The sequence below is a fragment of the Coloeus monedula genome, assembly GCF_965178545.1.
Source record: "Coloeus monedula genome assembly, chromosome: 36".
NCBI lineage: Eukaryota > Metazoa > Chordata > Aves > Passeriformes > Corvidae > Coloeus > Coloeus monedula.
Genome location: NC_138816.1, coordinates 991,030 through 1,018,873, shown reverse-complemented (window position 1 = coordinate 1,018,873; position 27,844 = coordinate 991,030). Strand labels below are relative to the sequence as shown.

The 27,844-nt window shown below is 58.5% G+C and overlaps 4 protein-coding genes across 5 annotated transcripts in view; 3 read left to right on the top strand and 1 right to left on the bottom strand.

The window, feature by feature from the left end:
* Positions 1 to 1,087, top strand: part of LOC309584137 (uncharacterized protein) — a gene marked incomplete at both ends in the record, with an annotated part of 143,092 nt that extends 142,005 nt beyond the window's left edge. The window contains 1 exon segment of the mRNA XM_082300078.1: positions 527 to 1,087. Within this exon segment, the coding sequence (XP_082156204.1) occupies positions 527 to 1,087 (561 nt within the window).
* Positions 1,088 to 4,717: 3,630 nt separating this feature from the next.
* B3GALT4 (beta-1,3-galactosyltransferase 4) lies at positions 4,718 to 6,133 on the bottom strand (the record flags this gene model as incomplete). Its single annotated transcript, XM_082300077.1, has 2 exons — positions 4,718 to 5,926; positions 5,987 to 6,133. The coding sequence occupies 2 exons, from the start codon at positions 6,131 to 6,133 to the stop codon at positions 4,718 to 4,720; spliced, it is 1,356 nt and encodes a 451-aa protein (XP_082156203.1).
* Positions 6,134 to 6,371: 238 nt separating this feature from the next.
* Positions 6,372 to 16,367, top strand: PFDN6 (prefoldin subunit 6). 2 transcript variants are annotated; one of them, XM_082299985.1, is made up of 5 exons: positions 6,372 to 6,418; positions 6,783 to 6,860; positions 7,876 to 7,946; positions 11,853 to 11,977; positions 16,147 to 16,367. In XM_082299985.1, exons 2-5 carry the CDS (start codon positions 6,797 to 6,799, stop codon positions 16,244 to 16,246), a joined length of 360 nt encoding a protein of 119 aa, XP_082156111.1. In that variant the 5' UTR covers positions 6,372 to 6,418; positions 6,783 to 6,796; the 3' UTR covers positions 16,247 to 16,367. The 2 variants fall into 2 exon arrangements, with proteins under 2 accessions (XP_082156111.1, XP_082156110.1); XM_082299984.1 differs by lacking the exons at positions 11,853 to 11,977; positions 16,147 to 16,367 and adding an exon at positions 10,926 to 11,688.
* A 2,806-nt stretch (positions 16,368 to 19,173) lies between these two features.
* Positions 19,174 to 25,158, top strand: TAPBP (TAP binding protein). Its single transcript, XM_082300021.1, has 7 exons — positions 19,174 to 19,216; positions 20,505 to 20,684; positions 21,917 to 22,141; positions 22,224 to 22,474; positions 23,211 to 23,340; positions 23,751 to 24,062; positions 24,911 to 25,158. The coding sequence occupies exons 1-7, from the start codon at positions 19,189 to 19,191 to the stop codon at positions 25,009 to 25,011; spliced, it is 1,227 nt and encodes a 408-aa protein (XP_082156147.1). The 5' UTR covers positions 19,174 to 19,188; the 3' UTR covers positions 25,012 to 25,158.
* Positions 25,159 to 27,844: the final 2,686 nt, after the last annotated feature.

Below are 27,844 nucleotides of genomic sequence, written 5' to 3'. Positions count from 1 at the left end.
GGGGATTCCTGGGGATTTTGGGGGGTTCCTGGGAATTTTGGGGGGGATTTGGGGATTCCCGGGAATTTTGGGGGGGTTTTCTGGGATTTTGGGAATTCTGGGGATTTTGGGGGTCCCGTTTTTGGGGTGATTCCCAGGATTTTGGGGTCCCATTGTTGGGGGGATTCCTGGGATTTGGGGAAGGAATTCCGGGGATTTTGGGGTCCCGTTTTTGGGGTGATTCCTGGGATTTTGGGGTCCCGTTTTTGGGGTGATTCCCAGGATTTTGGGAGGGAATTCCCAGGAATTCCAGGGATTTGGGGGGTTCCGTTTTTGGGGTGATTCCCAGGATTTTGGGAATTCCTGGGATTTGGGGGGTTTGGGGGTCCCGTTTTTGGGGTGATTCCCGGGATTTCAGGAAGGAATTCCAGGGATTTGGGGGGTTTGGGGGTCCCATTTTTGGGGTGATTCCCAGGACTTTGGGGTCCCGTTTTTGGGGTGATTCCCGGGATTTTGGGGGTCCCAAATTCCCCCTCTTCTCGCCCAGGCCCGGATCCAGCAGAGTTTGGAGCAGCGGGAACGGGAGCGGAAGGAGAAGGAGGAGGAAAACCAGGAGGAGCCCCCCAAAAAGAGGAGGAAAAAGGAGGGGAAAACGCCCCAAAAAAGCAGGAAGAAAAGGGGCGGAAAAGCCCTCAAAAACGGGGAAAAAACCCCAAAATCTGGGGAAAAAACGGGGGGAAAATCCAAAAGAAATCAGGAAAAAACGGGGGAGAAACTCCCCAAAAATGGGGGGAAAACGGAGGAAAAAGCCCCCAAAAATCAGGAAAAATCCCAGAAAATTGGGGAAAAAATTGGGGAAAGTCCCCCCCGAAATTGGGGAAAACCGGGGGGAAAAGCCCCAAAAACTCAGGAGAAACCCCCCAAATTGAGCCAAAATCCCCTCAAAAACGGGGGGAAACTCCCCAAAATCGGGAAAAATCCAAGGGAAACTCCCAAAAAAAAGGGGAAGGCGAAGAAGGGGGGTCCTGGCCCAAAATTGGGGGGTTCTGGCCCAAAATTGGGGGGGTCCCTCCCCAGCAAAGGGGCCCTGGAGAGGTTCAAGAAATAAATTTGGGGGGGGGGCAGCGATTTTGGGGTGTCCGGAGGCGTTTTGTGTCCCCAAATTTGGGGGTCCCCGATGTCCCCTCCCCTCAATTTTGGGGTCCCCGATGGCCCCTCCCCTCAATTTTGGGGTCCTACCCCCCAATTTTGGGTTCCCCAAAGTGCCCCCACCCCAATTTTTGGGGTCCCACCCCAATTTTGGGGTTCCCAATGCCCCCTCCGTCCCAATTTTAGGGTCCCTACCCCCCAATTTTGGGGTCCCGCCCCCATTTTTGGGGTCTTCTCCCCCATTTTTAGGGGTCCTCACCCCAATTTTGGGGTCCCCAATGTCCCCTCCCCCATTTTTGGGGCTCCCCAAGTGCCCCCCACCCCAATTTTGGGGGTCTCATCCCAATTTTGGGGGTCCCCAATGTCCCCTCACCCCATTTTTGGGGGTCCCCAATGTCCCCTCCCCCCCTTTTTGGGGTCCCCAAATGTCCCCCACCCCAATTTCGGGGTTCTCATCCCATTTTTGGGGGTCCCCAATCTCTCCTCTTCCCCTTTTTGGGGTCCCACCCCAATTTTGGGGGTCCCCAATGTCCCCTCCCCCCCATTTTTAAGGGTCTCCACCCCCCGATTTTGGGGTCCCCAAATGTCCCCACCCCAATTTTGGGGTCCCACCCCAATTTTGGGGTCCTCAAGGTGCCCCCTCCCCCATTTTTAGGGGTCCTCACCCCAATTTTGGGGTTCCCAGGTGTCCCCTCCCCCATTTTGGGGGTCCCCAATATCCCCCCCATTTTTAGGGTCCCCACCCCAGATTCGGGGGTCCCCAAGTGTCCCCACCCCATTTTTGGGGTTCTCATCCCATTTTTGGGGGTCCCCAATGTCCCCACCCCCCAATTTTGGCGTCCCACCCAAATTTGGGGATCCCCAAGTGTCCCCTCCCCCCCATTTTGGAGGTCCCCAAGTGTCCCCCACCCAAATTTTGGGGTCCTCATCCCATTTTTGGGGATCCCCAAGTGTCCCCTCCCCCCCTTTTTGGGGTCCCCGAAGTGCCCCTCCCCCCATTTTTGGGGGTCCCCAATCTCCCCTCCCCCCCTTTTTAGCATCCCAACCCCATTTTGGGGGTCCCCAATGTCCCCACCCCATTTTTGGGGTCTCCCCACCCCATTTTGGGGGTCCCCAAAGTGTCCCCTCCCCCAGCCAGGGGCCACCACGGCGTCACCGGCCCCGGGGGCTTTATTGGGGGGGGGGGAGGGGGGGAACGGACACCGCGACACCCACGGGGGACACCCAGGGGGGACACCCAGGGGTGACAGCCACAGGACACCCAGGGGGGACACCCACGGGACACCCACGGTTCATGTGACACCCACGGGTGACACCCACGGGACACCCACGGGACACGCAGGGTCCGTGTGACCACCCACGGGTGACACCCACGGGTGACACGCAGGGTCCGGGTGACACCCGTGTGCCATCAGTGTCGCCGTGTCACTGCTGTGTCCCTGTGTCACACCCGTGTGCCATTGGTGTCCCTGTGCCATGGCCGTGTCCCTGTGTGCCACCTGTGTCACCATCCGTGTGCCATCGGTGTCCCCGTGCCATGGCCGAGTCCCCGTGTGCCACCCGTGTCCCCGTGCCAGCTCCGTGTCACATCAGTGTGGCCGTGCCGGGGCCGTCCGTGTCCCTGTGTGCCACCCGTGGCACCGTGCCAGCTCCGTGTGCCATCGGTGTCACCGTGCCATGGCTGTGTCACCGTCCGTGTGCCATCGGTGTCACCGTGCCAGGGCTGTGTCCTTGAGTGCCACCTGTGTCACCGTGCCAGCTCCGTGTGCCATCGGTGTCACCGTGCCATGGCTGTGTCCTTGAGTGCCACCTGTGTCACTGTCCTGGCTCCGTGTCACATCAGTGTCACCATGCCGGGGCCGTCGGTGTCACCGCCTGTGTCACACCCGGGGTCCGTGTCACACCCGTGGCACCATCTGAGCTCTGTGTGACACCCGTGGCACCATCTGAGCTCCGTGTCGCACCCGTGGCACCGTGCCAGCTCCGTGTGCCGTCCATGTCCCTGTGCCATGGCTGTGTCACCGTCCGTGTGCCATCGGTGTCACTGTCCCAGCTCCGTGTCACATCAGTGTCACTGTGCCAGGGCTGTCGGTGTCACCGCCTGTGTCACACTCGGGGTCCGTGTCACACCCGTGGCACCGTGCCAGGGCTGTCCATGTCCCTGTGCCAGGGCTGTGTCACCCCCCGTGTGCCATCGGTGCCCCCCCGTGTGCCATCGGTGTCACCGCCCCGGCTCCGTGTCCCCCCCGTGTCCCCCCCGTGTCCCCCCCGTGTCCCCCAGAGCCCCTCGGCCCCGATTTTGGGGTTCCCCCCTGTGCCCCCCCCCCCCCCCCCCCCCCGCGGTGACGTTTCCCACCCACTTTGGATGGGGGGGGAGGGGTGTCCCCGTCCATGACGTCACTGCTCCGTTCATGACGTCATCCCATGACGTCACTGCCCGGTGCCCCTCCCCCGACCACCGCTGTCCCCATGGGGGGGGAGGGGTCTTTACCCCATGGGAAGGGAGGGGGTTTCCCCGCCTGTGACGTCACCCTCTATGACGTCACCACATGACGTCACTCCCAGCCCCCGTCACTACCGGGGGGGCGTGTCCCCATCCATGACGTCATCACATTACGTCACCCCCAACCGCTCTCCCTATGAGGGGTGCTCCCATACATGACGTCACTCTATATGACGTCACCCTCTATGACGTCACCCGTGACCACCCCCGAACCACCGTCCCTATGAGTGGTGCTCCTATCCGTGATGTCATCCTGTGACGTCACAGGGGTCACACCCATGACGTCACTCCCACCCCCAACCACTGTCCCTCGGAGGGGTGCTCCCATCCATGACGTCACTCTATGACATCACCCCCAACCACCATCCCTATGAGGGACGCTCCCATCCATGGTGTCATCCTGTGACGTCACCCCATGACGTCACCCCCATGACATCACCCCCAGCCGCCCTTCCTACAAGCGGCGCTCCCATCCATGATGTCACTATGACGTCACTCTATGACATCACTCCCAACCGCCAACCCTACGAGGGGTGCTCCCCATCCATGACGTCACTCTCTATGACATCACCCTTGACATCACCCCCAACCACTGTCCCTAGGAGGGGCACTCCCATCCATGACATCACCCCATGACATCATCCCATGACATCACTCCCAACCCCAACCGCCCTCCCCACGAGGGGCGCTCCCATCCATGACGTCACTCTCTATGACATCACCGCATGGCATCACCCCAACCGCCCTCCCTATGAGCGGTGCTCCCATCACATGATGTCATCCTGTGACGTCACCCCGTGACATCACCCCATGACATCACCCCCAACCGCCCTCCCCACGAGCGGCGCTCCCATCCACGACGTCACCCTCGTGACGTCACCCCGGGACGTCACTCCCACCCCCAACCACCGCCCCTACGAGCGACGCTCCCATCCACGCCATCACCCCCAACCTCCCTCCCCGCGAGCATCACTCCCACCCCTGACAACCACCCGCGCCATCACCGCCCCATGACGTCACCCGCGCCATCACCGCCCCATGACGTCACCCCGCGCCATCACCGCCCCATGACGTCACCCCGCTCCATCACCAGCCCCAGCTCTCTCCGAGCCCCTCGTGCAGCAGCGCCAGCGCCCGGCAGCGCAGCAGCCCCAGCAGGGCGGGCAGCGCCCCGCAGCCGCCCCGCGCCGGCGCCCGCAGCCGCGCCCAGAGCCCGCGGAGCCCGCGGGGCCGCACGCGGTGCGCGCTGAACACGAGCCCGCCCAGGCAGCAGCGGTCCCCGGGCAAGCTCCGCGAGCCCCCGAACCTCGCCGAGTGCCGCGGCGCGACCCCCGCCCGCCGAGCGCACAGCCCCACCCACACGTCCTCCGGCCCCACCAGCGGCACCCGCGGCGCCGCCCACAGCAGCGCCGTCGCCGCCTGTCGCGACAGCACGTAGGCGGTGCCGCTGCAGTAGGGAGGGAAGAGGCGGCCCGGGTAGAGCCTCTCGGGGACGTGGTGGCGACTGCGGGGGTCGCGGTTCGGAGCCACTCGCCAGTGCACGCGGCCCAGGTAGAGGCGGGCGGGCGCGGCCGGCCACGCCGCCAGGTATGTCGCGACAGCGGGCACGTGGACGAACACGTCGTCGTCGGCCTTGAGCAGGAAGGGCGAGTCGCCGCAGCAGGCGCGGGCCCAGCGCAGCAGCAGCAGCGTCTTCCACGTCAGGTTGCCGTAGGTGTCGCCGAAGTCGCCCTGCAGGATGTCGCCGTGCTGTCGCGACTCCTGCAGCAGCTCCCGCTGCCCCGCGGGGGAGGCGGCGGCCCCCAGCACGAACACGGTGCGGCCCGGGGGGGTCCCCGAGGCTTCCCAGGGGCCCCCCCAGGTGTCGCGCACGGCGAGGCGCTGCGCAACGTGGGAGGGGGCGCTGGGCACGAGGATCAGCAGGAAAGGGGCGGGGGGCGAGCACGGAGGGGGCGACAGGAGAATCCTGGGGGTCGCCAACACCTGGGGACCTTCGTCGAGGTCGCCGGAACCGCCTGAGAGGAGCCCGAAACACCCGGGGGGCACACGGGGAGCCCGGGCTGGGCTACCGGGACCCCCTTGGGTGGCACCCCAGCTGCCATTGACGACCCCCGGCCCTCCTTTCCCGCCCGCCAGACCCTCCCCGAGCACCGCCCCCTCCCCAAACCCCGCCCCGCCCCTCGCAGCCCCCTCCCCATTCACGACCGCCGCTCCCCCATTCACAAACCCCGCGCCGTTCCCACGCCGCCCCCCGCCCCCATTCACAACGACGCCCCCCCAACTCCCTCCCCACGCCTCCCCCGCGCCCCCCACCCCCACCCCCCAGCCCTCCCCTCCCCCCACGCCCCCCCAAACCCCCCGCCCCTCCCCCCAGGCCGCCAGGGCCGCCGCCAGCAGCTCCTCGCCCCCGCCGCTCCCCACTAGCCCCAGCACCGCCAGCCCCAGCGCCACCAGCGCGGCCTTCGCCAGCCCCCGCTGCCATCGCCGCCGCCTCGGGCCCATCCCGGAGCCCCCTCTTCGCCTTCCTCTCACCTCGGGGGGAGCCCCAAAAACCCCGAAATCGCCCCCAAAACCCGCCCGGAGGGGAGGGGAAGGGGGGGGGGGGAGGGGCGCCTCAGGCCGCGGCGGCGCCGGGAGGGGGCGTGGCCAGGAAGGAGGCGCTGTTTCCATATATGGGCACAAGGGGCGTGGTTTGGTGGGTGGGCGGGGCTTGGGGCGTGGCCGCGCCTGCGCAGAGCGAAGGGGGCGTGGCCTGGAGGCGTTGGAGGCGCGCGCGGAGAGCGGAGGGTGAAAAACGGGGGGGGGGAGGGGAAATTTGGGGGGATTTTGGGATCTAGGAGGGGTTTTGGGGTCGCCGAGGGAATTTGGGGGGGTCCTGAAGGGAATTTGGGGGTCCCGGGGTGGATCTGGGGGGGTCTCGGAAGCTGTTGAAGGATCCAGGTTGGGTTTGGGGGGGGGTTTTGGGGGAATTTGGGGGGTCATGAGGGGATTGGAGGGGGTCGGGGAGGGGTTTGGGGGGATTTTCAGGGGGTTCTTCGGGGTTTGGGGGATTCCTGTGGGGGCAGAGGGGATTTTGGGGTGCGGAGGGGGTGGGGGTGGGGATCCCACAGGGTGACCCCAAAGTTCCCCCTCCCCACCCCCCCAAAAAAAGGTCCCCCCCCACCCATGGCGGAGCCGCTGCAGAAGAAGCTCCAGGCGGAGCTGGAGAAGTATCAGCAGCTACAGAAGGGTGAGAGCCACCCCCCAAAAACCCCCTAAATCCCCCAAAAAACCACCCCAAGAATCCCCCCAAAGAATCCCAAAAACGCCCCTAAAGTCCCCAAAAAAACGCCCCCAAAAGCCCCCAAGAACCACCCCAAAATATCCCAAAATCCCCCAAAAATATCCCAAAAAATACCCCAAAAAAATCCCCCAAAAAACCACAAAAATCTCCCAAAAAATCCCCAAAAACCCCCCAAAAATCCCCCCTGAAACCACCCCAAAAATTCCCCCAACCCCTCAAAAATCTCCCAAAAAATCCCAAAAACCCCTCAAAAATCCCCCCTAAAAATACCCAAAACCTGCCCAAATTATTTCTCCAAAAATACCCAAAAAGTTCCCCCAAGCACCACCCCAAAAGTGCCCCAACTCCCCCCAAAAACTCCCTAAAAACCACCCCAAAAACCCCCAAAAAATCCCCCCAAAACCCCCCAAGAAGTCCCCCCAAAAATCCCCCAAAAAACATCACAAAATCCCCCCAAAACCCAACCAAAAAATCCAAAAATCCCCTAAAACCCCCCCAAAAATCCCCCAAAAAACCATCAAAAAATCCCCCCAGAAATCCTCCCAAAAAACCTCAAAAAATCCCCCCTAAAATCCCAAAAATCCCCCAAAATCACCCCAAAACCCCTCCTGGCACCCCCAAACCTCCCTTGGCATTCCCAGGCCACCCAAACTTGCTCAAAAACCCCCAAAACCTCCCCAAAATCCCTCAAACCCCCCCGGGACCCCCAAAAAAACCCTCGAGACCCCCCCAAAATCCCCCTCAATCTCCTTTGGGACCCCCCAAAACCTCCCCAAAACTCCCCAAACCCCCCCAGGACCCCCCAAAAAGCCTCAAAATCCCCCCAAATTTCCTTCCCCAACCCCCTCTGAGACCCCTCCCCCCCCCCCATTTTCGGGTCCTGTCCCCCCCGGGGTTTTGGGGTCTCTCCCCTCCCCCCACTCTGAGCCTCATTTTTGGGGTCCCCCCCTTCCCCCCCCAGAGCTGGGCCGGGCGGTGGCGGCGAGGCAGAAACTGGAGACGCAGCTGACCGAGAACAACATCGTGCAGGAGGTGGGCAACCCCCCAGAAATACCCCAAAACACCCCAAAAATACCCCAAAACCCACTCTAAAGCCACCCCAAAAACCCCCCAAAAATACCCCAAAATCCACCCTAAAAGTGCCCCAAAGATCCCCCAAAACCTCCCCAAAAATCCCCCAGAACCACCCTAAAAATACCCCAAAATCCATCCTAAAATTCCTCCAAAACCACCCCAAAACCCCCCCGAACCACCCCAGAAATGCCCCAAAACGCCCCCAAAAACCCCCCAGAACCTCCCCAAAAATATCCCAAAATCCACCCCCAAAACTGCCCCAAAAACTCCTCCAAAACCTCCCCGAAACAACCCCAAAACCCTCCCAGAACCACCCCAAAAATATCCCAAAACCACCCCCAAAACTGCCCCAAAGACCTCCCAAAACCTCCCCAAAAACCCCCACAGAACCACCCCAAAAATACCCCAAAAGCGCCCCAAAAATACCCCAAAATCCACCCTAAAACCACCCCAAAATCCCCCCTAGAACCACCCCAAAAATATCCCAAAACCACCCCCAAAACTGCCCTAAAAACCCCTCAAAACCTCCCCAAAACCACCCCCGGAACCACCCCAAAAATACCCCAAAACCCCCCCAAAAGCACCCCAAAAAGCCCCCCAGAACCACCCCAAAAATACCCCAAAATCCACCTTTAAACTGCCCCAAAAATATCCCAGAACCTCCCCAAAACGGCCCCAAAGACCCCTCCAAAACCTCCCCAAAAATACCCCAAAAGCACCCCCAAAACCCCCCCAAAACCTCCCCAAAATCCCCCCCAAACCACCCCAAAAACTACCCCAGAGCCACCCCAAAAATACCCCAAAATCCGTCCTAAAACTGCCCCCAAGAACCCCCAAAACTGCCCCAAAAAGCCCCCCAGAACCACCACAAAAACTAACCCCAAACCACCCCAAAAATACCCCAAAATCCATCCTAAAACCCCTCCAAAACCTCCCCAAATCTCCCCCAAAACCTCCCCAAAAATGCCCCAAAACGCCCCCAAAAACCCCCCAGAACCTCCCCAAAAATACCCCAAAATCCACCCCCAAAACCCCCCAAAACTGCCCCAAAACCTTTTCCAAAACCCCCCAGAACCACCCCAAAAATACCCCAAAACCACCCCAAAACCCCCCAAAACCCACCCTAAAAACTCCTCCAAAACCATCCCCAAAATGCCCCCAAAAATCCCCAGAACCTCCCCAAAAATACCCCAACATCCACCCCCAAAACCCCCCAAAACCACCCCAAAACCCCCCAAAAACAACCCCAAAAATATCCCAAAAACAACCCCAAAAATATCCCAAAACAACCCCAAAAATATCCCAAAAACCACCCCAAAAATATCCCAAAAACAACCCCAAAAATATCCCGAAAACAACCCCAAAAATATCCCAAAACCACCCCAAAAATATCCCAAAAACAACCCCAAAAATATCCCAAAAACAACCCCAAAAATATCCCAAAAATATCCCAAAACCACCCCAATACCTCCCAAAAACAACCCCAAAAATATCCCCAAAACAACCCCAAAAATATCCCAAAACAACCCCAAAAATATCCCAAAACCACCCCAAAAATATCCCAAAAACAACCCCAAAAATATCCCAAAAACAACCCCAAAAATATCCCAAAACAACCCCAAAAATATCCCAAAACAACCCCAAAAATATCCCAAAATCACCCCAAAAATACCCAAACACCTCCTGAAAATCACCCCAAAAACTGCCCCAAAACCCCCAAAATCCCAATTCCCCCAAACAAAATCCCATTTTCTCTCCTAAATTCCCCCTTTTTCCCAAAAACATCCTCTTTTTGCTCCTAAATCCCCATTTTCCCCCCAAAAATCCCATTTTTTCCTCCAAAAATCCTCCTTTTTTCCCCAAAAAATCCTGGATTTCCTCCAAAATTCCTCCTTTTTCCCCTCAAAAATCCCCTTTTTCCTCCTAAATTCACCATTTTTCCCCCCAAAATCCCCGTTTCCCCCCCAAAACCCCCATTCCCCCCAAAAAATCCCATTTTCTCCCAAAATCCCCTTTATTCCCCCAAAATCCCCATTTTTACTCCCAAAACCCTCATTTTCCCAAAAAAAATCCCATTTCCCCCCAAAATTCTCCTTTTCTCCCCCAAAAATCCCCTTTTTTCTCCTAAATTCCCCCATTTTTCCCCAAAAAATCCTATTTTCTCTCCTAAAATCCCCCTTATTCCTCCAAAAATCCCCTTTTCCCCCCAAAATCCCCATTTCCCCCCAAAATCCCCATTTTTTCTCCCAAAATCCCCTTTTTTCTCCTAAACCCCCCTTTTTGCCCAAAAAATCTTTTTTTCTCCTAAAATCTCATTTCCCCCCAAAATCCCCATTTTTACCCTCCAAAATCCCCATTTTCCCCGAAAAATCTCCATTTTCTTCTCAATTTACCCCAAAAATTCCACTTCCCACCCCCCTGCAGGGCCCTTTTTGCCCAAATCGGCTGTTTCTGAGCCCAAATTGGCCCTTTTTGCCCAAATCGGCCGTTTCTGAGTCCAAATTTGCCCTTTTTGCCCAAAGTTGCCGTTTCTGAGCCCAAATCGGCCCTTTTTGACCAAAGTTGCCGTTTCTGAGCCCAAAGTGGTCCTTTTTGCCCAAATTGGGTGTTTCTGAGCCCAAATTTGCCCTTTTTGCCCAAATCGGCCGTTTCTGAGCCCAAAGTGTCCCTTTTAGCCCAAAATGTCCATTTTTGCCCAAAGTGTCCCTTTTTGCCCAAATTTGCCGTTTTTCACCCCAATTTCCCCTCCCGCAGGAGCTGCGGCTGCTGGACGACGCCTGCCCCGTGTTCAAGCTGCCCAAATCAGCCATTTCTCACCCCAAAGTGGCCCTTTTTTGCCCAAATTAGCCATTTCTGAGCCCAAAGTGTCCATTTTTGCCCAAAATGTCCCTTTTTGCCCAAATTTGCCGTTTTTCACCCAAATTTCCCCTCCCGCAGGAGCTGCGGCTGCTGGACGACGCCTGCCCCGTGTTCAAGCTGCCCAAATCGGCCATTTCTCACCCCAAATCGGCCCTTTCTGAGCCCAAAGTGTCCCTTTTTTTGCCCAAAGTGTCCGTTTTCACCCCAAAGTGTCCCTTTTTGCCCAAAATTGCCGTTTTTCACCCCAAATTTCCCCTCCCGCAGGAGCTGCGGCTGCTGGACGACGCCTGCCCCGTGTTCAAGCTGCCCAAATTGGCCATTTCTCACCCCAAATCGGCCCTTTTTTTGCCCAAACCGGCCATTTCTGAGCCCAAAGTGTCCATTTTTGCCCAAAGTGTCCCTTTTTGCCCAAATTTGCCGTTTTTCACCCCAAATTTCCCCCCGCAGGAGCTGCGGCTGCTGGACGACGCCTGCCCCGTGTTCAAGCTGCCCAAATCAGCCATTTCTCACCCCAAATCGGCCCTTTCTGAGCCCAAAGTGTCCCTTTTTTTGCCCAAAGTGTCCATTTTGCCCAAAGTGTCCCTTTTTGCCCAAAATTGCCGTTTTTCACCCCAAATTTGCCCTCCCGCAGGAGCTGCGGCTGCTGGACGACGCCTGCCCCGTGTTCAAGCTGCCCAAATTGGCCATTTCTCACCCTAAATCGGCCCTTTCTGAGCCCAAAGTGTCCCTTTTTTTGCCCAAAGTGTCCGTTTTTCACCCCAAAGTGTCCCTTTTTGCCCAAATTTGCCGTTTTTCACCCCAAATTCGCCCTCCCGCAGGAGCTGCGGCTGCTGGACGACGCCTGCCCCGTGTTCAAGCTGCCCAAATTGGCCATTTCTCACCCTAAATCGGCCCTTTCTGAGCCCAAAGTGTCCCTTTTTTTGCCCAAAGTGTCCGTTTTTCACCCCAAAGTGTCCCTTTTTGCCCAAATTTGCCGTTTTCACCCCAAATTCGCCCTCCCCGCAGGAGCTGCGGCTGCTGGACGACGCCTGCCCCGTGTTCAAGCTGCTGGGCCCGGTGCTGGTGCGGCAGCGGCCGCGCGACGCCCGCGGCACCGTGGCCAAACGGCTCGAGTACATCGGCACCGAGATGTGAGCGCGGTTTGGGGCGAAAAACGGGCGGTTTGGGCAAAAATGGGGAGAAAGGGGGAAATGGGGGGGAAATGGGGGGAAAAGGGGGAGAAAAAGGGGGGAAATGGGAAAAAAAGGGGGGAAATGAGGGGAAAAATGGGGGGGAAATGAGGGGGAAAAAGGGGAGGCGCCGAGATGTGAGCGGGGTTTTGGGGTGAAAAACGGGCGGTTTGGGCAAAAATGGGGAGAAAGGGGGAAAAGGGGAAAAATGGGGGAAAAAGGGGGAAAATGGGAAAAAATGGGGGGAAATGAGGGGGAAAAGAAGGGGAAAAGTGGGGGGAAAAAGGGGAGGTGCTGAGATGTGAGCGGGGTTTTGGGGCGAAAAACGGGCGGTTTGGGCAAAAATGGGGAGAAAGGGGAAAAATGGGGGAAAAAGGGGGAAAATGGGAAAAAATGAGGGAGAAAAAAAGAGGAAAAATGGCGGGGAGGAGGGTTGCCGAGATGTGAGCGGGGTTTGGGGTGAAAAATGGGCGGTTTGGGCAAAAATGGGGAGAAAGGGGGAAACGGGGAAAAATGGGGGAAAAAGGGGGAAAATGGGAAAAAATGAGGGAGAAAAAAAGAGGAAAAATGGGGGGGGGGGGTTTGCCGAGATGTGAGCGGGGTTTGGGGTGAAAAATGGGCGGTTTGGGCAAAAGCAAAAATGGGGAGAAAGGGGGAAATGAGGGGAAAAATGGCGGGAAAGGGGGGAAAAAGGGGGGAAAAAAAGGAAAAGGGGAAAAATGGGGAAATGGGAGGAAAATGGGGAAAAAAGGGGAAAAATGGGGGGGAAAATGGAAGGGGGGAGGTGCTGAGGCGTTCTGAGGCGAAAAACGGCCGGTTTGGGCAAAAATGGGGAAAAGGGGGGGAAATGGAGGGAAAATGGGGGAGAAATGGGGAAAAAAGGGGGGAAATGAGGGGAAAAATGGGGGGGAAATGAGGGGGAAAAAGGGGAGGCGCCGAGATGTGAGCGGGGTTTTGGGGTGAAAAATGGGCGGTTTGGGCAAAAATGGGGAGAAAGGGGGAAAAGGGGGAAGAAATGGGGAAAAAAAGAGGGAAAATGGGAAAAAATGGGGGGAAATGAGGGGAAAAAGAAGGGGAAAAGTGGGGGGAAAAGGGGAGGCACCGAGATGTGAGCGGGGTTTTGGGGTGAAAAATGGGCGGTTTGGGCAAAAATGGGGAGACGGGGGGAAATGAGGGGAAAAGGGGAAAATGGGGGGGAGAATTGGGGAAAAAAAGGGGGAAAATGGGAAAAATGGGGGGAAATGGGGAGGAAAAGAAAGGGGAAAATGGGGGGAAAAGGGGGGAGGTACCAAGATGTGAGGGGGGGTTTGGGGTGAAAAATGGGCGGTTTGGGCAAAAATGGGGAGAAAGGGGGGAAAAATGGGGGAGAAATGGGGAAAAAAGGGGGGAAATGGGAAAAAAAGGGGGGAAATGAGGGGAAAAATGGGGGGGAAATGAGGGGGAAAAAGGGGAGGCGCCGAGATGTGAGCGGGGTTTTGGGGTGAAAAATGGGCGGTTTGGGCAAAAATGGGGAGAAAGGGGGAAAAGGGGGAAGAAATGGGGAAAAAAAGAGGGAAAATGGGAAAAAATGGGGGGAAATGAGGGGAAAAAGAAGGGGAAAAGTGGGGGGAAAAAGGGGAGGCACCGAGATGTGAGCGGGGTTTTGGGGTGAAAAATGGGCAGTTTGGGCAAAAATGGGGAGAAAGGGGGAAAAGGGGAAAAATGGGGGAAAAAGGGGGAAAATGGGAAAAAAGGGGGGAAAAGAAGGGGAAAAGTGGGGGGAAAAAGGGGAGGCGCCGAGATGTGAGCGGGGTTTTGGGGTGAAAAATGGGCGGTTTGGGCAAAAATGGGGAGAAAGGGGGAAAAGGGGAGAAATGGGGGAAAAAAGGGGGAAAATGGGAAAAAATGGGGGGAAATGAGGGGGAAAAGAAGGGGAAAAGTGGGGGGAAAAAGGGGAGGCACCGAGATGTGAGCGGGGTTTTGGGGTGAAAAATGGGCAGTTTGGGCAAAAATGGGGAGAAAGGGGAAAAATGGGGGAAAAAGGGGGAAAATGGGAAAAAATGAGGGAGAAAAAAAGAGGAAAAATGGCGGGGAGGAGGGTTGCCGAGATGTGAGCGGGGTTTGGGGTGAAAAACGGGCGGTTTGGGCAAAAATGGGGAGAAAGGAGGAAATGAGGGGAAAAATGGGGAAAAAAAGGGGGGAAATGGGAAAAAATGGGGGGAAATGAGGGGGAAAAGAAGGGGAAAAATGGGGGGGATAAAGGGGAGGCGCCGAGATGTGAGCGGGGTTTGGGGTGAAAAACGGGCGGTTTGGGCAAAAATGAGGAGAAAGGGGGAAATGAGGGGAAAAGGGGAAAATGGGGGGGAGAATTGGGGAAAAAAAGGGGGAAAATGGGAAAAATGGGGGGAAATGGGGAGGAAAAGAAAGGGGAAAATGGGGGGAAAAGGGGGGAGGTACCAAGATGTGAGGGGGGTTTGGGGTGAAAAACGGGCGGTTTGGGCAAAAATGGGGAGAAAGGGGGAAAAGGGGAGAAATGGGGGAAAAAGGGGGAAAATGGGAAAAAATGAGGGAGGAAAAAAGAGGAAAAATGGGGGGGGGGGTTGCCGAGATGTGAGCGGGGTTTGGGGTGAAAAATGGGCGGTTTGGGCAAAAATGGGGAGAAAGGGGGAAATGGGGAAGAAATGGGGAAAAAAAGAGGGAAAATGGGAAAAAATGGGGGGAAATGAGGGGGAAAAGAAGGGGAAAAGTGGGGGGAAAAAGGGGAGGCACCGAGATGTGAGCGGGGTTTTGGGGTGAAAAACGGGCGGTTTGGGCAAAAATGGGGAGAAAGGGGGAAATGGGGAAAAATTGGGGAAAAAGGGGGAAAATGGGAAAAAATGAGGGAGAAAAAAAGAGGAAAAATGGGGGGGGGGGGGGTGCCGAGATGTGAGCGGGGTTTGGGGTGAAAAACGGGCGGTTTGGGCAAAAATGGGGAGAAAGGGGGAAAATGGGGAAAAAGGGGGGAAATGAGGGGGAAAAAAAGAGGAAAAATGAGGGGGGGGGTGCCGAGATGTGAGCGGGGTTTGGGGTGAAAAACGGGCGGTTTGGGCAAAAATGGGGAATGGGGGGAAAAATGGGGGAGAAATGGGGAAAAAAGGGGGAAAATGGGAAAAAATGAGGGAGAAAAAAAGAGGAAAAATGGGGGGGGGGGTGGTTGCCGAGATGTGAGCGGGGTTTGGGGTGAAAAATGGGCGGTTTGGGCAAAAATGGGGAGAAAGGGGGAAAAGGGGGAAGAAATGGGGAAAAAAAGGGGGGAAATGGGAAAAAATGGGGGGAAATGAGGGGGAAAAGAAGGGGAAAAGTGGGGGGAAAAAGGGGAGGCACCGAGATGTGAGCGGGGTTTTGGGGTGAAAAACGGGCGGTTTGGGCAAAAATGAGGAGAAAGGGGGAAATGAGGGGAAAAGGGGAAAATGGGGGGGAGAATTGGGGAAAAAAAGGTGGAAAATGGGAAAAATGGGGGGAAATGGGGAGGAAAAGAAAGGGGAAAATGGGGGGAAAGGGGGGAGGTACCAAGATGTGAGGGGGGGTTTGGGGTGAAAAATGGGCGGTTTGGGCAAAAATGGGGAATGGGGGGAAAAATGGGGGAGAAATGGGGAAAAAAGGGGGAAAATGGGAAAAAAGGGGGGAAAAGAAGGGGAAAAGTGGGGGGAAAAAGGGGAGGTGCTGAGATGTGAGCGGGGTTTTGGGGTGAAAAACGGGCGGTTTGGGCAAAAATGGGGAGAAAGGGGGAAAAGGGGAAAAATGGCGGGAAATGGGGGAAAAAGGGGGGAAAAAAAGGAAAAGGGGAAAAATGGGGAAATGGGAGGAAAATGGGGAAAAAAGGGGAAAAATGGGGTGGAAAATGTAAGGGGGGAGGTGCTGAGGCGTTCTGAGGCGAAAAACGGCCGGTTTGGGCAAAAATGGGGAAAAGGGGGGGAAATGGAGGGAAAAGGGGGGGGGGGGGAAATGGGAAAAAAAGGGGGAAAACGGGAGGGAAAAGGGGGGAAAAAAGGGGGAAAATGGGGGGAAAAAAGGGCAAAAAAAAAGGGCAAAAAACGAGGAGCATAAAAAGGGCAAAAAAATGGGTGCAAAAGAGGGGAAAACGGGCAAAAAGCGAAGGGCGGCTCCGGCAGGAAGCGCTACGAGCAGCAGATGCAGGAGCTGGAGCAGCGCTCGGAGCAGCAGCGGCAGCTCCTGGGGAGGCTCCAGCAGGAGCTGCAGGGCAAGGCCTGAGCGCCCCAAAATTTGGGGGATTCACCCCAAAATCCTGCGCCCCCCCCCGGACCCCCCCAGACCCCAAAAATCCCCGTTGGATTCCATTAAACGGCCCCAAAATGAGGGGTTTTTGTCTCGGCGTGGTTTGGTTTCAATGCTCAAATGGGGGGGGGGGGTTGGGGGCACCCCGAAATTTGGGGGATTCGCCCCAAAATCCTCGGAGCTCCCCAGACCCCCCCAGACCCAAAAATTCCCCTTAAAATGGGTTCAAAACCCCCAAAATTGGGGTTTTGTTGCATCATGGCTTCAAATTCCCGCCTCAAATGGGGATTTTGGGGCGTCCTGAGCATCCCGAAATTTTGGGGATTCACCCCAAAATCCTCGGACCCCCCTGGACCCCCCCAGACGCCAAAAATTCCCCTTAAAATGGGTTTAAATCCCTCAAAATTGGGGGTTTTTTAATAATGGATTCAAATTCCCGCCCTAAATGGGGATTTTGGGGGGTCCTGAGCACCCCAAAATTTTGGGGATTCGCCCCAAAATCCTCGGACCCCCCCCGGCCCCCCCAGACCCCAAAAATCCCCATTAAAATGGGTTCAAAACCCCCAAAATTGGGGTTTTGTTGCATCATGGCTTCAAATTCCCGCCTTAAATGGGGATTTTGGGGCGTCCTGAGCATCCCGAAATTTTGGGGATTCGCCCCAAAATCCTCGGAGCCCCCTGGACCCCCCCAGACGCCAAAAAATCCCCTTAAAATGGGTTTAAATCCCTCAAAATTGGGGGTTTTTTAATAATGGATTCAAATTCCCGCCCTAAATGGGGATTTTGGGGGGTCCTGAGCACCCCAAAATTTTGGGGATTCACCCCGAAATCCTCGGAGCTCCCCAGACCCCCCCAGACCCAAAAATTCCCCTTAAAATGGGTTTAAATCCCTCAAAATTGGGGGTTTTTTAATAATGGATTCAAATTCCCGCCCTAAATGGGGATTTTGGGGGTCCTGAGCACCCCAAAATTTTGGGGATTCACCCCAAAATCCTCCGACCTCCCTGGAGCCCCCAGACCCCAAAAATCCCCATTAAAATGGGTTCAAAACCCCCAAAATTGGGGTTTTGTTGCATCATGGCTCTATATTCCCACCCTAAATGGGGATTTTGGGGGGTCGTGAACGCCCCAAAATTTGGGGGATTCACCCCAAAATCCTGCGCCCCCCCCCGGACCCCCCCAGACCCCAAAAATCCCCGTTGGATTCCATTAAACGGCCCCAAAATGAGGGGTTTTTGTCTCGGCGTGGTTTGGTTTCAATGCTCAAATGGGGGGGGGGGGGGTTGGGGGCACCCCAAAATTTTGGGGATTCACCCCAAAATCCTCGGAGCTCCCCAGACCCCCCCAGACCCAAAAATTCCCCTTAAAATGGGTTCAAAACCCCCAAAATTGGGGTTTTGTTGCATCATGGCTTCAAATTCCCGCCTCAAATGGGGATTTTGGGGGGTCCTGAGCACCCCAAAATTTTGGGGATTCACCCCAAAATCCTCGGACCCCCCCCGGCCCCCCCAGACCGAAAAATTCCCCTTAAAATGGGTTTAAATCCCTCAAAATTGGGGGTTTTTTAATAATGGGTTCAAATTCCCGCCCTAAATGGGGGTTTTGGGGGATCCTGAGCACCCCAAAATTTTGGGGATTCACCCCAAAATCCTCGGAGCTCCCCCTGGCCCCCCCAGACCGAAAAATTCCCCTTAAAATGGGTTTAAATCCCTCAAAATTGGGGGTTTTTTAATAATGGGTTCAAATTCCAGCCCTAAATGGGGATTTTGGGGGGTCCTGAGCACCCCAAAATTTTGGGGATTCACCCCGAAATCCTCCGACCTCCCTGGAGCCCCCAGACCCCAAAATTCCCCGTTAAAATGGGTTCAAAACCCCCAAAATTGGGGTTCTGTTGCATCATGGCTCTATATTCCCACCCTAAATGGGGATTTTGGGGGGTCCTGAACGCCCCAAAATTTTGGGGATTCACCCCAAAATCCTCGGAGCTCCCCAGACCCCCCCAGACCCAAAAATTCCCCTTAAAATTGGTTTAAATCCCTCAAAATTGGGGGTTTTTTAATAATGGGTTCAAATTCCAGCCCTAAATGGGGATTTTGGGGGGTCCTGAGCACCCCAAAATTTTGGGGATTCACCCCAAAATCCTCGGACCCCCCTGGACCCCCCCAGACCCCAAAAATCTCCGTTAAAATGGGTCAAAACTCTCAAAATTCTGGAATTCCGCGCGCTGGGGGCGGGGCCATTTCCTAAAATGGAAATCGGGGGCGTGGCCAAGTGCCCGATATGGAAATGTGGGGGGTTCGGGGGCGTGGCCGGAGCCGCTGAGGGGAAATTTTGGGGCGATTTTGGGTGAATTTGGGGTGGATTTGGGGTTGGGGGCGTGGCCGGAGCCGCGTGGGCGTGGCCGGAAGATCTGAGGGGGAATTTTGGGACGATTTTGGGGGTTTTGGGGTGAATTTGGGCGGTTCGGGGGCGTGGCCGGAGTCCCTGAGGTGGAATTTTGGGGCGATTTTAGGTGAATTTGGGGTGGATTTGGGGTTGGGGGCGTGGCCGGAGCCGCGTGGGCGTGACCGGAAGATCTGAGGGGGAATTTTGGGACGATTTTGGGGGTTTTGGGGTGAATTTGGGCGGTTCGGGGGCGTGGCCGGAGTCCCTGAGGGGGAATTTTGGGACGATTTTGGGGGTTTTGGGGTGAATTTGGGCCGTTCGGGGGCGTGGCCGGAGTCCCTGAGGTGGAATTTTGGGGGGATTTTAGGTGAATTTGGGGTGGATTTGGGGTTGGGGGCGTGGCCGGAGCCGCGTGGGCGTGGCCGGAGGCTCTGAGGAGGAATTTTGGGGCGATTTTGGGTGAATTTGGGGTGGATTTGGGGTCGGGGCGTGGCTTGGGGCCGTGGGCGTGGCCTGGAGCGAAAGCGAAAGCGATGGCGGGAGCGCGGCTCGTCCTGGCGGGTGAGGAGGGGGCGAAAAACCCCCAAAAACCCCCCAAAACCCCCAAAAAAACCCAAAAAAGGGACCCCCCCCCGATCCCAAATCCCTGAGGATTCCATCCCTGCGAGCCCCAAATCCTGGGAAATCCCCCAAATTCCGGGAAACCCCAAAATATCCAGGACATTCCCGGAACCGGGACCTTCGAGTTCCCGCCCCAAAACGGCCCCAAATCACCCCAAAACCGCCCAAAAATTCCCTCAGGACCCCCCCAAAATCCCCCAAACCTCTGCAAGACACCCCCAAACCCCCCCAGGGCCCCCCGAAACCCCTCCAGGACCGCCCAAAACCGCCCCAAACCCCCCCAGATCCCCCAAACCCCTCCAAGACCCCCCCCAAAACCTCTCAGGACCCCCCGAAAATCCCCCAAACCCCCCCAAATTCCCCCCAGGACCCCCCAAAATCCCCCTCAGGACCCCCAGTTCCCCCCCCAGGACCCCAAAATCCCCTCCAGGACCCCCCAAAACCACCCCAAACCCCCCAAAACCCCCCTAAATCCCTTCCTGGACCCCCAAACATCCCCAGGACCCCTCAAATCCACCCCAAAACCCCCAAAAATCCCCCTCAGGACCCCCCAAATCCCCTCTGCGACCCCCAAACTCCTCCAGGACCCCCCAGGATCCCCAAAATCCCCCCAGGATCCCCAAAATCCCCTCTGTGCCCCCCAAATCCCCTCAGGGCCCCCCAATCCCTCTCAGGACCCCCCAAATCCCCCTCAGGACCCCCCAAAATCCCCCTCACACCCCCCAAACCCCCTCAGGACCCCCCAAATCTGCTCTGTGACCCCAACCCCCCCCAGGATCCCCCAAATCCCCCTCAGGACCCCCCAAAATCCACCTGGGACCCCCAAAAATCCCCTCAGGACCCCTCAAATCCCCCTCAGGACCCCCCAAATCTCCTCAGCGACCCCCAAACCCCCCCCGGACCCCCCAAAATCCCCCTCACAGCCCCCCAAACCCCTCCAGGACCCCCAAAACCTCCCCAAAATCCCCCCTCAGGATCCTCAGTTTCCCCCCCTGGGACCCCAAAATCCTCCCAGGACCCCCCAAAATCCCCCTCAGGACCACCCCAAACCCTTCCAGGACCCCCCAAAACCACCCCAAACCCCCCAAAAATTCCCCAAAATCCCCCTCAGGACCCCCCAAAATCCCTCCAAAACCCCCCAAAATCCTCCCAAACCCCCCCAAAATCCTCCCAAACCGCCCCAAAATCCCCCCAAACCCCCTCCCCCTTTTGTGTTTCCCCCTCCCAGGGCTGCTCCTGATTTGGGGGGGGGTCGCGGCTTTTGGGGTGCCCCCCCCGGCGCTGCGCTGCCCCCTGCTGGACGAGCGCGGGACCCCCTCCCCCCACCCGGCCCTGCTGCGGATTTTGGGGGGTCCCGAGAGCCCCGAACCCCCCCAGGACCCCCCCGAGCGCAGCTTCGACCTCAGCGGTGGGCGGGAGACCCCTCCCCAAATTATGGGAACCCCCCCCGGGGGGCTGGGGGGGATTTTGGGGGGGATTTTGGGGGGATTTTGAGGGGTTTGGGGGCTGATTTGGGGGGATTTTGGGGAGTCCTGGGGGGGCGTTGGGGGATTTGGGGCTGATTTGGGATTTTGGGGCTGATTTTGGGGCGTCCTGGGGGGATTTTGGGGAGTCCTGGGGGCGGTTTTGGGGGATTTTGGGGCTGATTTGGGGGGATCCTGGGGGGTTTGGGGGGATTTGGGGGCTGATTTGGGGGGATTTGGGGGGGTCCTGGGGGGATTTGGGGGGATTTTGAGGGGTTTGGGGGCAGATTTTGGGGGATTTTGGGGAGTCCTGGGGGGATTTGGGGGGATTTTGGGGGGTCCTGGGGGGATTTTGGGGCGGATTTGGGGGGATCCTGGGGGGTTTGGGGGGATTTGGGGGGGTCCTGGGGGGATTTGGGGGGATTTTGAGGGGTTTGGGGGCTGATTTGGGGGGATTTTGGGGGGTCTGGGGGGAGAGGTTGGGGGGGGTTGGGGGCTGATTTTGGGTGGTCCTGGCGTGTTTGGGGAATTTTGGGGGGATTTTGGGGGGTCCTGGGGGGGTCCTGAGGGGGATTGGGGGCTGATTTTGGGGGGTCCTGGGGGGGGGGGGGCGTTGGGTGGATTTTTGGAGGATTTGGGGCTGATTTTGGGGGATTTTGGGACGTCCTGGGAGGGATTTGGGGGGATTTTGGGACTGATTTTGGGGGGTCCTGGGGGGGGTTGGGGAGATTTGGGGCTGATTTTGGGGGGATTGGGGGGGATTTTGAGGGGTTTGGAGAGTTGGTTTTAGGGTGATTTTGGGGGGGTTTGGGGCCTATTTTGGGGTGATTTTGAGGAGTTTTTACAGCTGGTTTTGGGGCGATTTTGGGGGGATTTTGTGGGAGTTCTGGGGGGATTTTGGGGGGGGGGATTTTTAGGGGGCTTTGGAGGGGTTTCGGATCCGATTTTGGGGGGATTTTTGGGGCATTCTGGAGGATTTGGGGGGCTGTTGTGGGGGCAATTTTTGTGGTATTGTGGGGGGTTTTGGTGGTGGAATTTGGGGAGTTTCGGGGGCTGTTTTGGGGGGCTTTTGAGGGGTTTTGGGGGGGTCCTGGGGCCTGATTTGGGGAGCTCCTGGGGGGTGTTTTCTGGGGGCTTCTGGGGACTCACCCACCCCTTTCTCCCCTTCTCCCTGCAGACCCCTGGGGGATCCTGAAGGGATTTTGGGGTCCCTCCTTGGAGCCCCCCCGGTGCGAGCTGAGCTCCACGGCCCCGCTGCTGCCCCCCCCGGGCCCCCCAGGGACCCCCCCCAAGTGTCACCCGGGGCTGGGCACCCGCTGGTGGCTCCTGGCCTTGAAGACCCCCGGGAGGGAGGGGACGGTGCTGCTGCAGGAGCTGGGGGGAGACCCCCCCAGGGTCAACGGTAAGGGGGGGAGGGGGGACAGCGGTGCCACCCCGTGACGTCCCCTCCGCTGCCCCCTAAGTGCCCTTCCCCTCCCCCACAGCCTCCCTGCTGATCTCCACGCTGACCCCCAACGTGCGGGGGCTCGTGGGGAGCCCCCAGAGCCTCCACTGCGCCTTCACCCCCCCGCCGGGCCGGAGCCCCTTCGGCCTCGAGTGGCTGCACCACCGCGAGGGCGTCACGCGGCGCCTGCTGGCCTTCGACTCGGCCGCCTCGCGCGTCACCGAGGCCGCCCCGGGGGTCCTGCTGCTCCTGGGGGGCCGGGACCACCCCTCCAATTCCGCTGGGACCCAGGTGAGCGATGGGGGGGGAGGGGGGGTGCAGGTCCCGGTGTTGCCAGCGGGAGGCGCCGATGAGGCCGGATGGGGGGGGGGGGGGTTGGTCCTCCCGGCCGCTAGGGGGCGCTGCGGGCGTGGAACCGCCTCGGTCCTCCCGGCCGCTAGGGGGCGCTGTGGGAGTGGAACCGCCTCGGTCCTCCCAGCCGCTAGGGGGCGCTGCAGGCGTGGAACCGCCGTGGTCCTCCCAGCCACGAGGGGGCGCTGTGGGAGTGGAACTGCCTTGGTCCTCCCGGCCGCTAGGGGGCGCTGCAGGCGTGGAACCGCCGTGGTCCTCCCGGCCGCTAGGGGGCGCTGTGGGAGTGGAACCGCCTCGGTCCTCCCGGCCACTAGGGGGCGCTGCGGGAGTGGAACCGCCTCGGTCCTCCCGGCCGCTAGGGGGCGCTGTGGGAGTGGAACCGCCTCGGTCCTCCCGGCCGCTAGGGGGCGCTGTGGGAGTGGAACCGCCTCGGTCCTCCCGGCCGCTAGGGGGCGCTGCAGGCGTGGAACCGCCGTGGTCCTCCCGGCCACGAGGGGGCGCTGTGGGAGTGGAACTGCCTTGGTCCTCCCGGCCGCTAGGGGGCGCTGTGGGAGTGGAACTGCCTTGGTCCTCCCGGCCGCTAGGGGGCGCTGCGGGCGTGGAACCGCCTCGGTCCTCCCGGCCACTAGGGGGCGCTGCGGGCGCCACTGACTGAACCTCTCCTTGGTCCTCCCAGCCGCCGGGGGGCGCCCTGGAGGTGTCGCTGCAGCTGCCGCCGCTCTCGGTGTCCGACGGCGGCTCCTTCATCTGCTCCGTGACCACGCCCCACGGGCAGGTGCAGCAGGTGCTGCGGATGAACGTGATTGGTCAGTACTGGGAGGGACTGGGAAGGGAGTGGGAGGGCTCCCAGTATGTCCCAGTACCGCTATCCACGGCCGTACTGGGAGTGCTATAGGATCCATAGGGGGCCAGTCCAGGACCTGCGTGGACTCCCAGTGGCTCCCAGTGGCTCCCAGTACCCCAGAAACGCCTCTACTGGGATGGGGAGGGGCTCAGCTCCGTGCACCTGCTCCATGTGATCCATACTGGGCCATACTGGGCCATACTGGATCCCATATAGACCCTCATCAGTGATTCCCAGTATCCCCCAGTCTTTCCCAGTCCCCTTCTAGTTCCCTCCCAGTGCCTCCCAGTCCATCCCAATCCCCGCCCAGTCCCTCCCAGTCTGTCCCAGTGCCCCCCAGTGCCCCCAGCTGAGCTGTCCCGCTGTCCCCAGCCCCCCCTCAGGTGTCCCTGCTGCCGTCCCCGCTGGCCCCGGGGCTCCCAGCCGAGCTCCGCTGCGACGCCGTCGGCTTTTTCCCGCTGGATGTCGGGATCCGCTGGGAGCGCCAGGGCCGGGGGGACCCGCGGCCGCTCGGGGTCACCTCGGGGGTCACCTGGAGCTCCGGGCACCGGCGGGCGGCCGACGGCACCTTCAGCCGCAGCGCGGGGCTGCGCGTGCCCGCGGGGACGCCCGGGGACAGGTACAGCTGCCTGGTGACGCACCCGGCCTGGGACGCCCCGCACAGGGTCACCGTGGAGGTGGCAGGTGAGGGGAAGGGACACGGCTGGGGACATCGGGGATGGGGCTGGGGACACCGGGGACGGGGCTGGGGACACCGGGGACGGGGCTGGGGACACCTGGGATGGGGTTGGGGACATCGGGGATGGGGCTGGGGACACCGGGGATGGGGTTGGGGACATCGGGGATGGGGTTGGGGACACCTGGGATGGGGTTTTGGGACATCGGGGACAGGGCTGGGGACACCGGGGATGGGGCTGGGGACACCGGGGATGGGGCTGGGGACACCGGGGACGGGGCTGGGGACATCGGGGATGGGGTTGGGGACATCGGGGATGGGGCTGGGGACATCGGGGATGGGGTTGGGGACACCTGGGAATGTTGAGAGCAGGGGTGGGGACAGCACAAGTAGGTTTTGGGACATGTGGGGACACCAGGGCCAGGGTTTGGAGGGTCTTGGGACACCAGGATTGGAGCTGGGGACATCAGGGATGGGGTTGGGGACATCAGGGATGGGGCTGGGGACGGGGCTGGGGACATCAGGAACAGGGTTGGGGACATCAAGAACAGGGTTGGGGACACCTGGGATGGGGTTGGGGACATCGGGGACGGGGTTGGGGACATCAGGGATGGGGTTGGGGACATTGGGGACAGGGTCGGGGACACCACGAGTAGGTTTTGGGACACCTGGGGACATCGGGGATGGGGTTGGGGACATCGGGGACGGGGCTGGGGACATCAGGGATGGAGTTGGGGACATCGGGGATGGGGCTGGGGACATCAGGGATGGGGTTGGGGACACCTGGGGCCACGAAGGACATCGGGGTCGGTGCCACCGGGGCGGTGTCGGTGACGTGTCCCCAATGTCCCCCCAGGTGCCACCGGGCCCAGCATGGAGGACATGGCGGGGGTGGCCCTGGTGGCCTTCGTCATCGGGGGGCTCTGCGTGCGCCTGTGGCCCCCGGCGGGGAGGTGACGCTGGGTGGCCCCAGTGGCCCCAAAATCCCCAAGCCCCAAAATGTCCCCAAAGCCCCCAATCTCCCCAAAATCCCCAAAGTCCCAAATGTCCCCAAAGCCCCCAATGTCCCCAAAATCCCCAAAGTCCCAAATGTCCCCAGAGTCCCCAATGTCCCCAAAATCCCCAAACCCCAAATGTTCCCAAACCTCCCAAATGTCCCCAAAATCCCCAAAGTCCCAAATGTCCCCAGAGTCCCCAATGTCCCCAAAATCCCCAAACCCCAAATGTTCCCAAACCTCCCAAATCTCCCCAAAATCGCCAAAGTCCCAAATGTCCCCAAAGCCCCAAATGTCCCCAAAATCCCCAAGCCCCAAAATGTCCCCAATGTCCCCAACCCCCAAATGTCCCCAAACCTCCCAAATGTCCCCATAAGACCCCAGAGCCCCCAAAATGTCCCCAATGTCCCCAACCCCCCAAAGTCCCCAAGCCCCAAATGTCCCCAAAGTCCCCAAACCCCCCAAAATCTCCCCAAAGTCCCCAACTCCCCCAAAATGTCCCCAATGTCTCCAATCCCCAAATGTCCCCAACCCCCTCCAAAGTCCCCAAAACCACCCCAAATGTTCCCAAAGTCCCCAAAACTACCCCAAATGTCCCCAAAGTCCCAAAAATCCCCCCAATGTCCCCAAATGTCCCCAAAACCCCCCCACAATGTCCCCAAATGTTCCCAAAATAAATGGGGGGGAGGGGTCGCATCCCCCCCAACCCGATGTGTCCTGAGTGGGGGTTGGGGACATTTGGGGACATCGGGGGGGATTTGGGGACATTGGGGGGGATTTGTTATGGTCCAGGTTTTAAAATTTTTTTTTTTAAGTATTTCTTTTTAAAGTTCTTAATTTAGAAGTATTGATTTAAAAGTATTAATTTGAAAGTATTGATTTAAAAGGATTAATTAAAAATATTGATTTAAAATTGTCAATTTAAAACCATTCCTTGAAGTTGTTGATTTTAAAATTATTGGGTTAAAATTATCAATTTGAAACTATTCATTGAAATTATTGGTTTAAAATGTTGATTTAAAATGTTGATTTAAAATGTTAATTTAAAATGTTGATTTAAAATGTTGATTTTAAATGTTGATTTTAAATGTTGGTTTTAAATGTTGGTTTAAAATGTTGATTTTAAATGTTGGTTTAAAATGTTGATTTAAAATGTTGCCACGGGTTAGCAAGCACAGTCCCAGAAGGGATGTCCGTGCCAAGGGGTGCTTCCAGCTTCCTCTGTGACCTGCCAGGACCTAGTAGTGGCCACTTGGAATTCTTTGAGCCACTTCAAGCTGTGGCCACCTCTGTGATCCACACTTAAAAATAGAAACCCCGAGGGCGAGTCCCTCTCTCGTTTCCGGTGCTGGGACAGGTGGCTACGGGCCCCGTGCGGGGGCCAGCGGGGCCAGCCCAGGCCCTACTCGGGCCAGGCCAGGCCATCCTGGAGCCGATGGGCCCCGCTCAGGCCAGGCCATCCTGGAGCTGATGGGCCCCGCTCAGTTCAGGCCAGGCCATCCTGGAGCCGATGGGCCCTGCTCAGGCCAGGCCATCCTGGAGCCGATGGGCCCCGCTCAGGCCAGGCCATCCTGGAGCCAATGGGCCCCGCTCAGTTCAGGCCAGGCCATCCTGGAGCCGATGGGCCCCGCTCAGGCCAGGCCATCCTGGAGCCAATGGGCCCCGCTCAGTTCAGGCCAGGCCATCCTGGAGCCGATGGGCCCTGCTCAGTTCAGGCCATCCTGGAGCCGATGGGCCCTGCTCAGGCCAGGCCATCCTGGAGCCGATGGGCCCTGCTCAGTTCAGGCCATCCTGGAGCCAATGGGCCCCGCTCAGTTCAGGCCATCCTGGAGCCGATGGGCTCCGCTCAGGCCAGGCCATCCTGGAGCCGATGGGCCCTGCTCAGGCCAGGCCATCCTGGAGCCGATGGGCCCCGCTCAGGCCAGGCCATCCTGGAGCTGATGGGCCCCGTTCAGGCCAGGCCATCCTGGAGCTGATGGGCCCCGCTCAGGCCAGGCCATCCTGGAGCCGATGGGCTCCGCTCAGGCCAGGCCATCCTGGAGCCGATGGGCCCCGCTCAGGCCAGGCCATCCTGGAGCCGATGGGCTCCGCTCAGGCCAGGCCATCCTGGAGCCGATGGGCCCTGCTCAGGCCAGGCCATCCTGGAGCCGATGGGCCCCGCTCAGGCCAGGCCATCCTGGAGCCGATGGGCCCCGCTCAGGCCAGGCCATCCTGGAGCCGATGGGCCCCGCTCAGGCCAGGCCATCCTGGAGCCGATGGGCCCCGCTCAGTTCAGGCCATCCTGGAGCCGATGGGCCCCGTTCCACCCGTAGAACTGCCCCCCTTACAGCCCTGCTGTGGGCAGCCAGAGCAGCTCGGCTTCCCCCCCCCCCCACTCCACATTCCAGCTGCAAGGCCTGGGTGAGATAAACCCTTTTAGTGCTGTGAAGAGCTGAAAACCTGAGGGAAGAGAGAGAGGAGATGCTTAAAGCTGAAATTCTGTTGTGAAGCTATGATATATCAGAGTATCCTGTTGTAATTTCATGAAGATCTGGGGGGTGGAATGTTCAACTCGTGAGCAAAAGCACCTGCGCTGAGATAGGCAGATGCTGACACAGCTGTAATTTCATGAGAAGTTTGGACAGGGAGAGATGGACCAGATGAGGACTTTGGCTCCAAATGGGAAAGGAGAAAACCTCAGTCCCTAGAGATGCTCCCAGAGATAGTCCTAACAATAAAGATGATGAAGACCCTTTGCTCCCAGGGAAGGAGAAGGGCCTCTGTTTTTGTTTCTGAACGGCTCAACCTTAAAATTG

Bases quoted from the DNA above. Each gene is read 5' to 3' on its own strand.
- TAPBP (XM_082300021.1), top strand. From the start codon at position 19,189: ATGGCGGGAGCGCGGCTCGTCCTGGCGG. The intron at 19,217-20,504 runs GTGAGGAGGGGG...TCCCCCTCCCAG, and splicing joins AGCGCGGCTCGTCCTGGCGG to GGCTGCTCCTGATTTGGGGG. The intron at 22,475-23,210 runs GTGAGCGATGGG...TGGTCCTCCCAG, and splicing joins CCAATTCCGCTGGGACCCAG to CCGCCGGGGGGCGCCCTGGA.
- PFDN6 (XM_082299984.1), top strand. From the start codon at position 6,797: ATGGCGGAGCCGCTGCAGAAGAAGCTCCAGGCGGAGCTGGAGAAGTAT. The intron at 6,861-7,875 runs GTGAGAGCCACC...TTCCCCCCCCAG, and splicing joins GTATCAGCAGCTACAGAAGG to AGCTGGGCCGGGCGGTGGCG. The intron at 7,947-10,925 runs GTGGGCAACCCC...CCCCTCCCGCAG, and splicing joins AGAACAACATCGTGCAGGAG to GAGCTGCGGCTGCTGGACGA.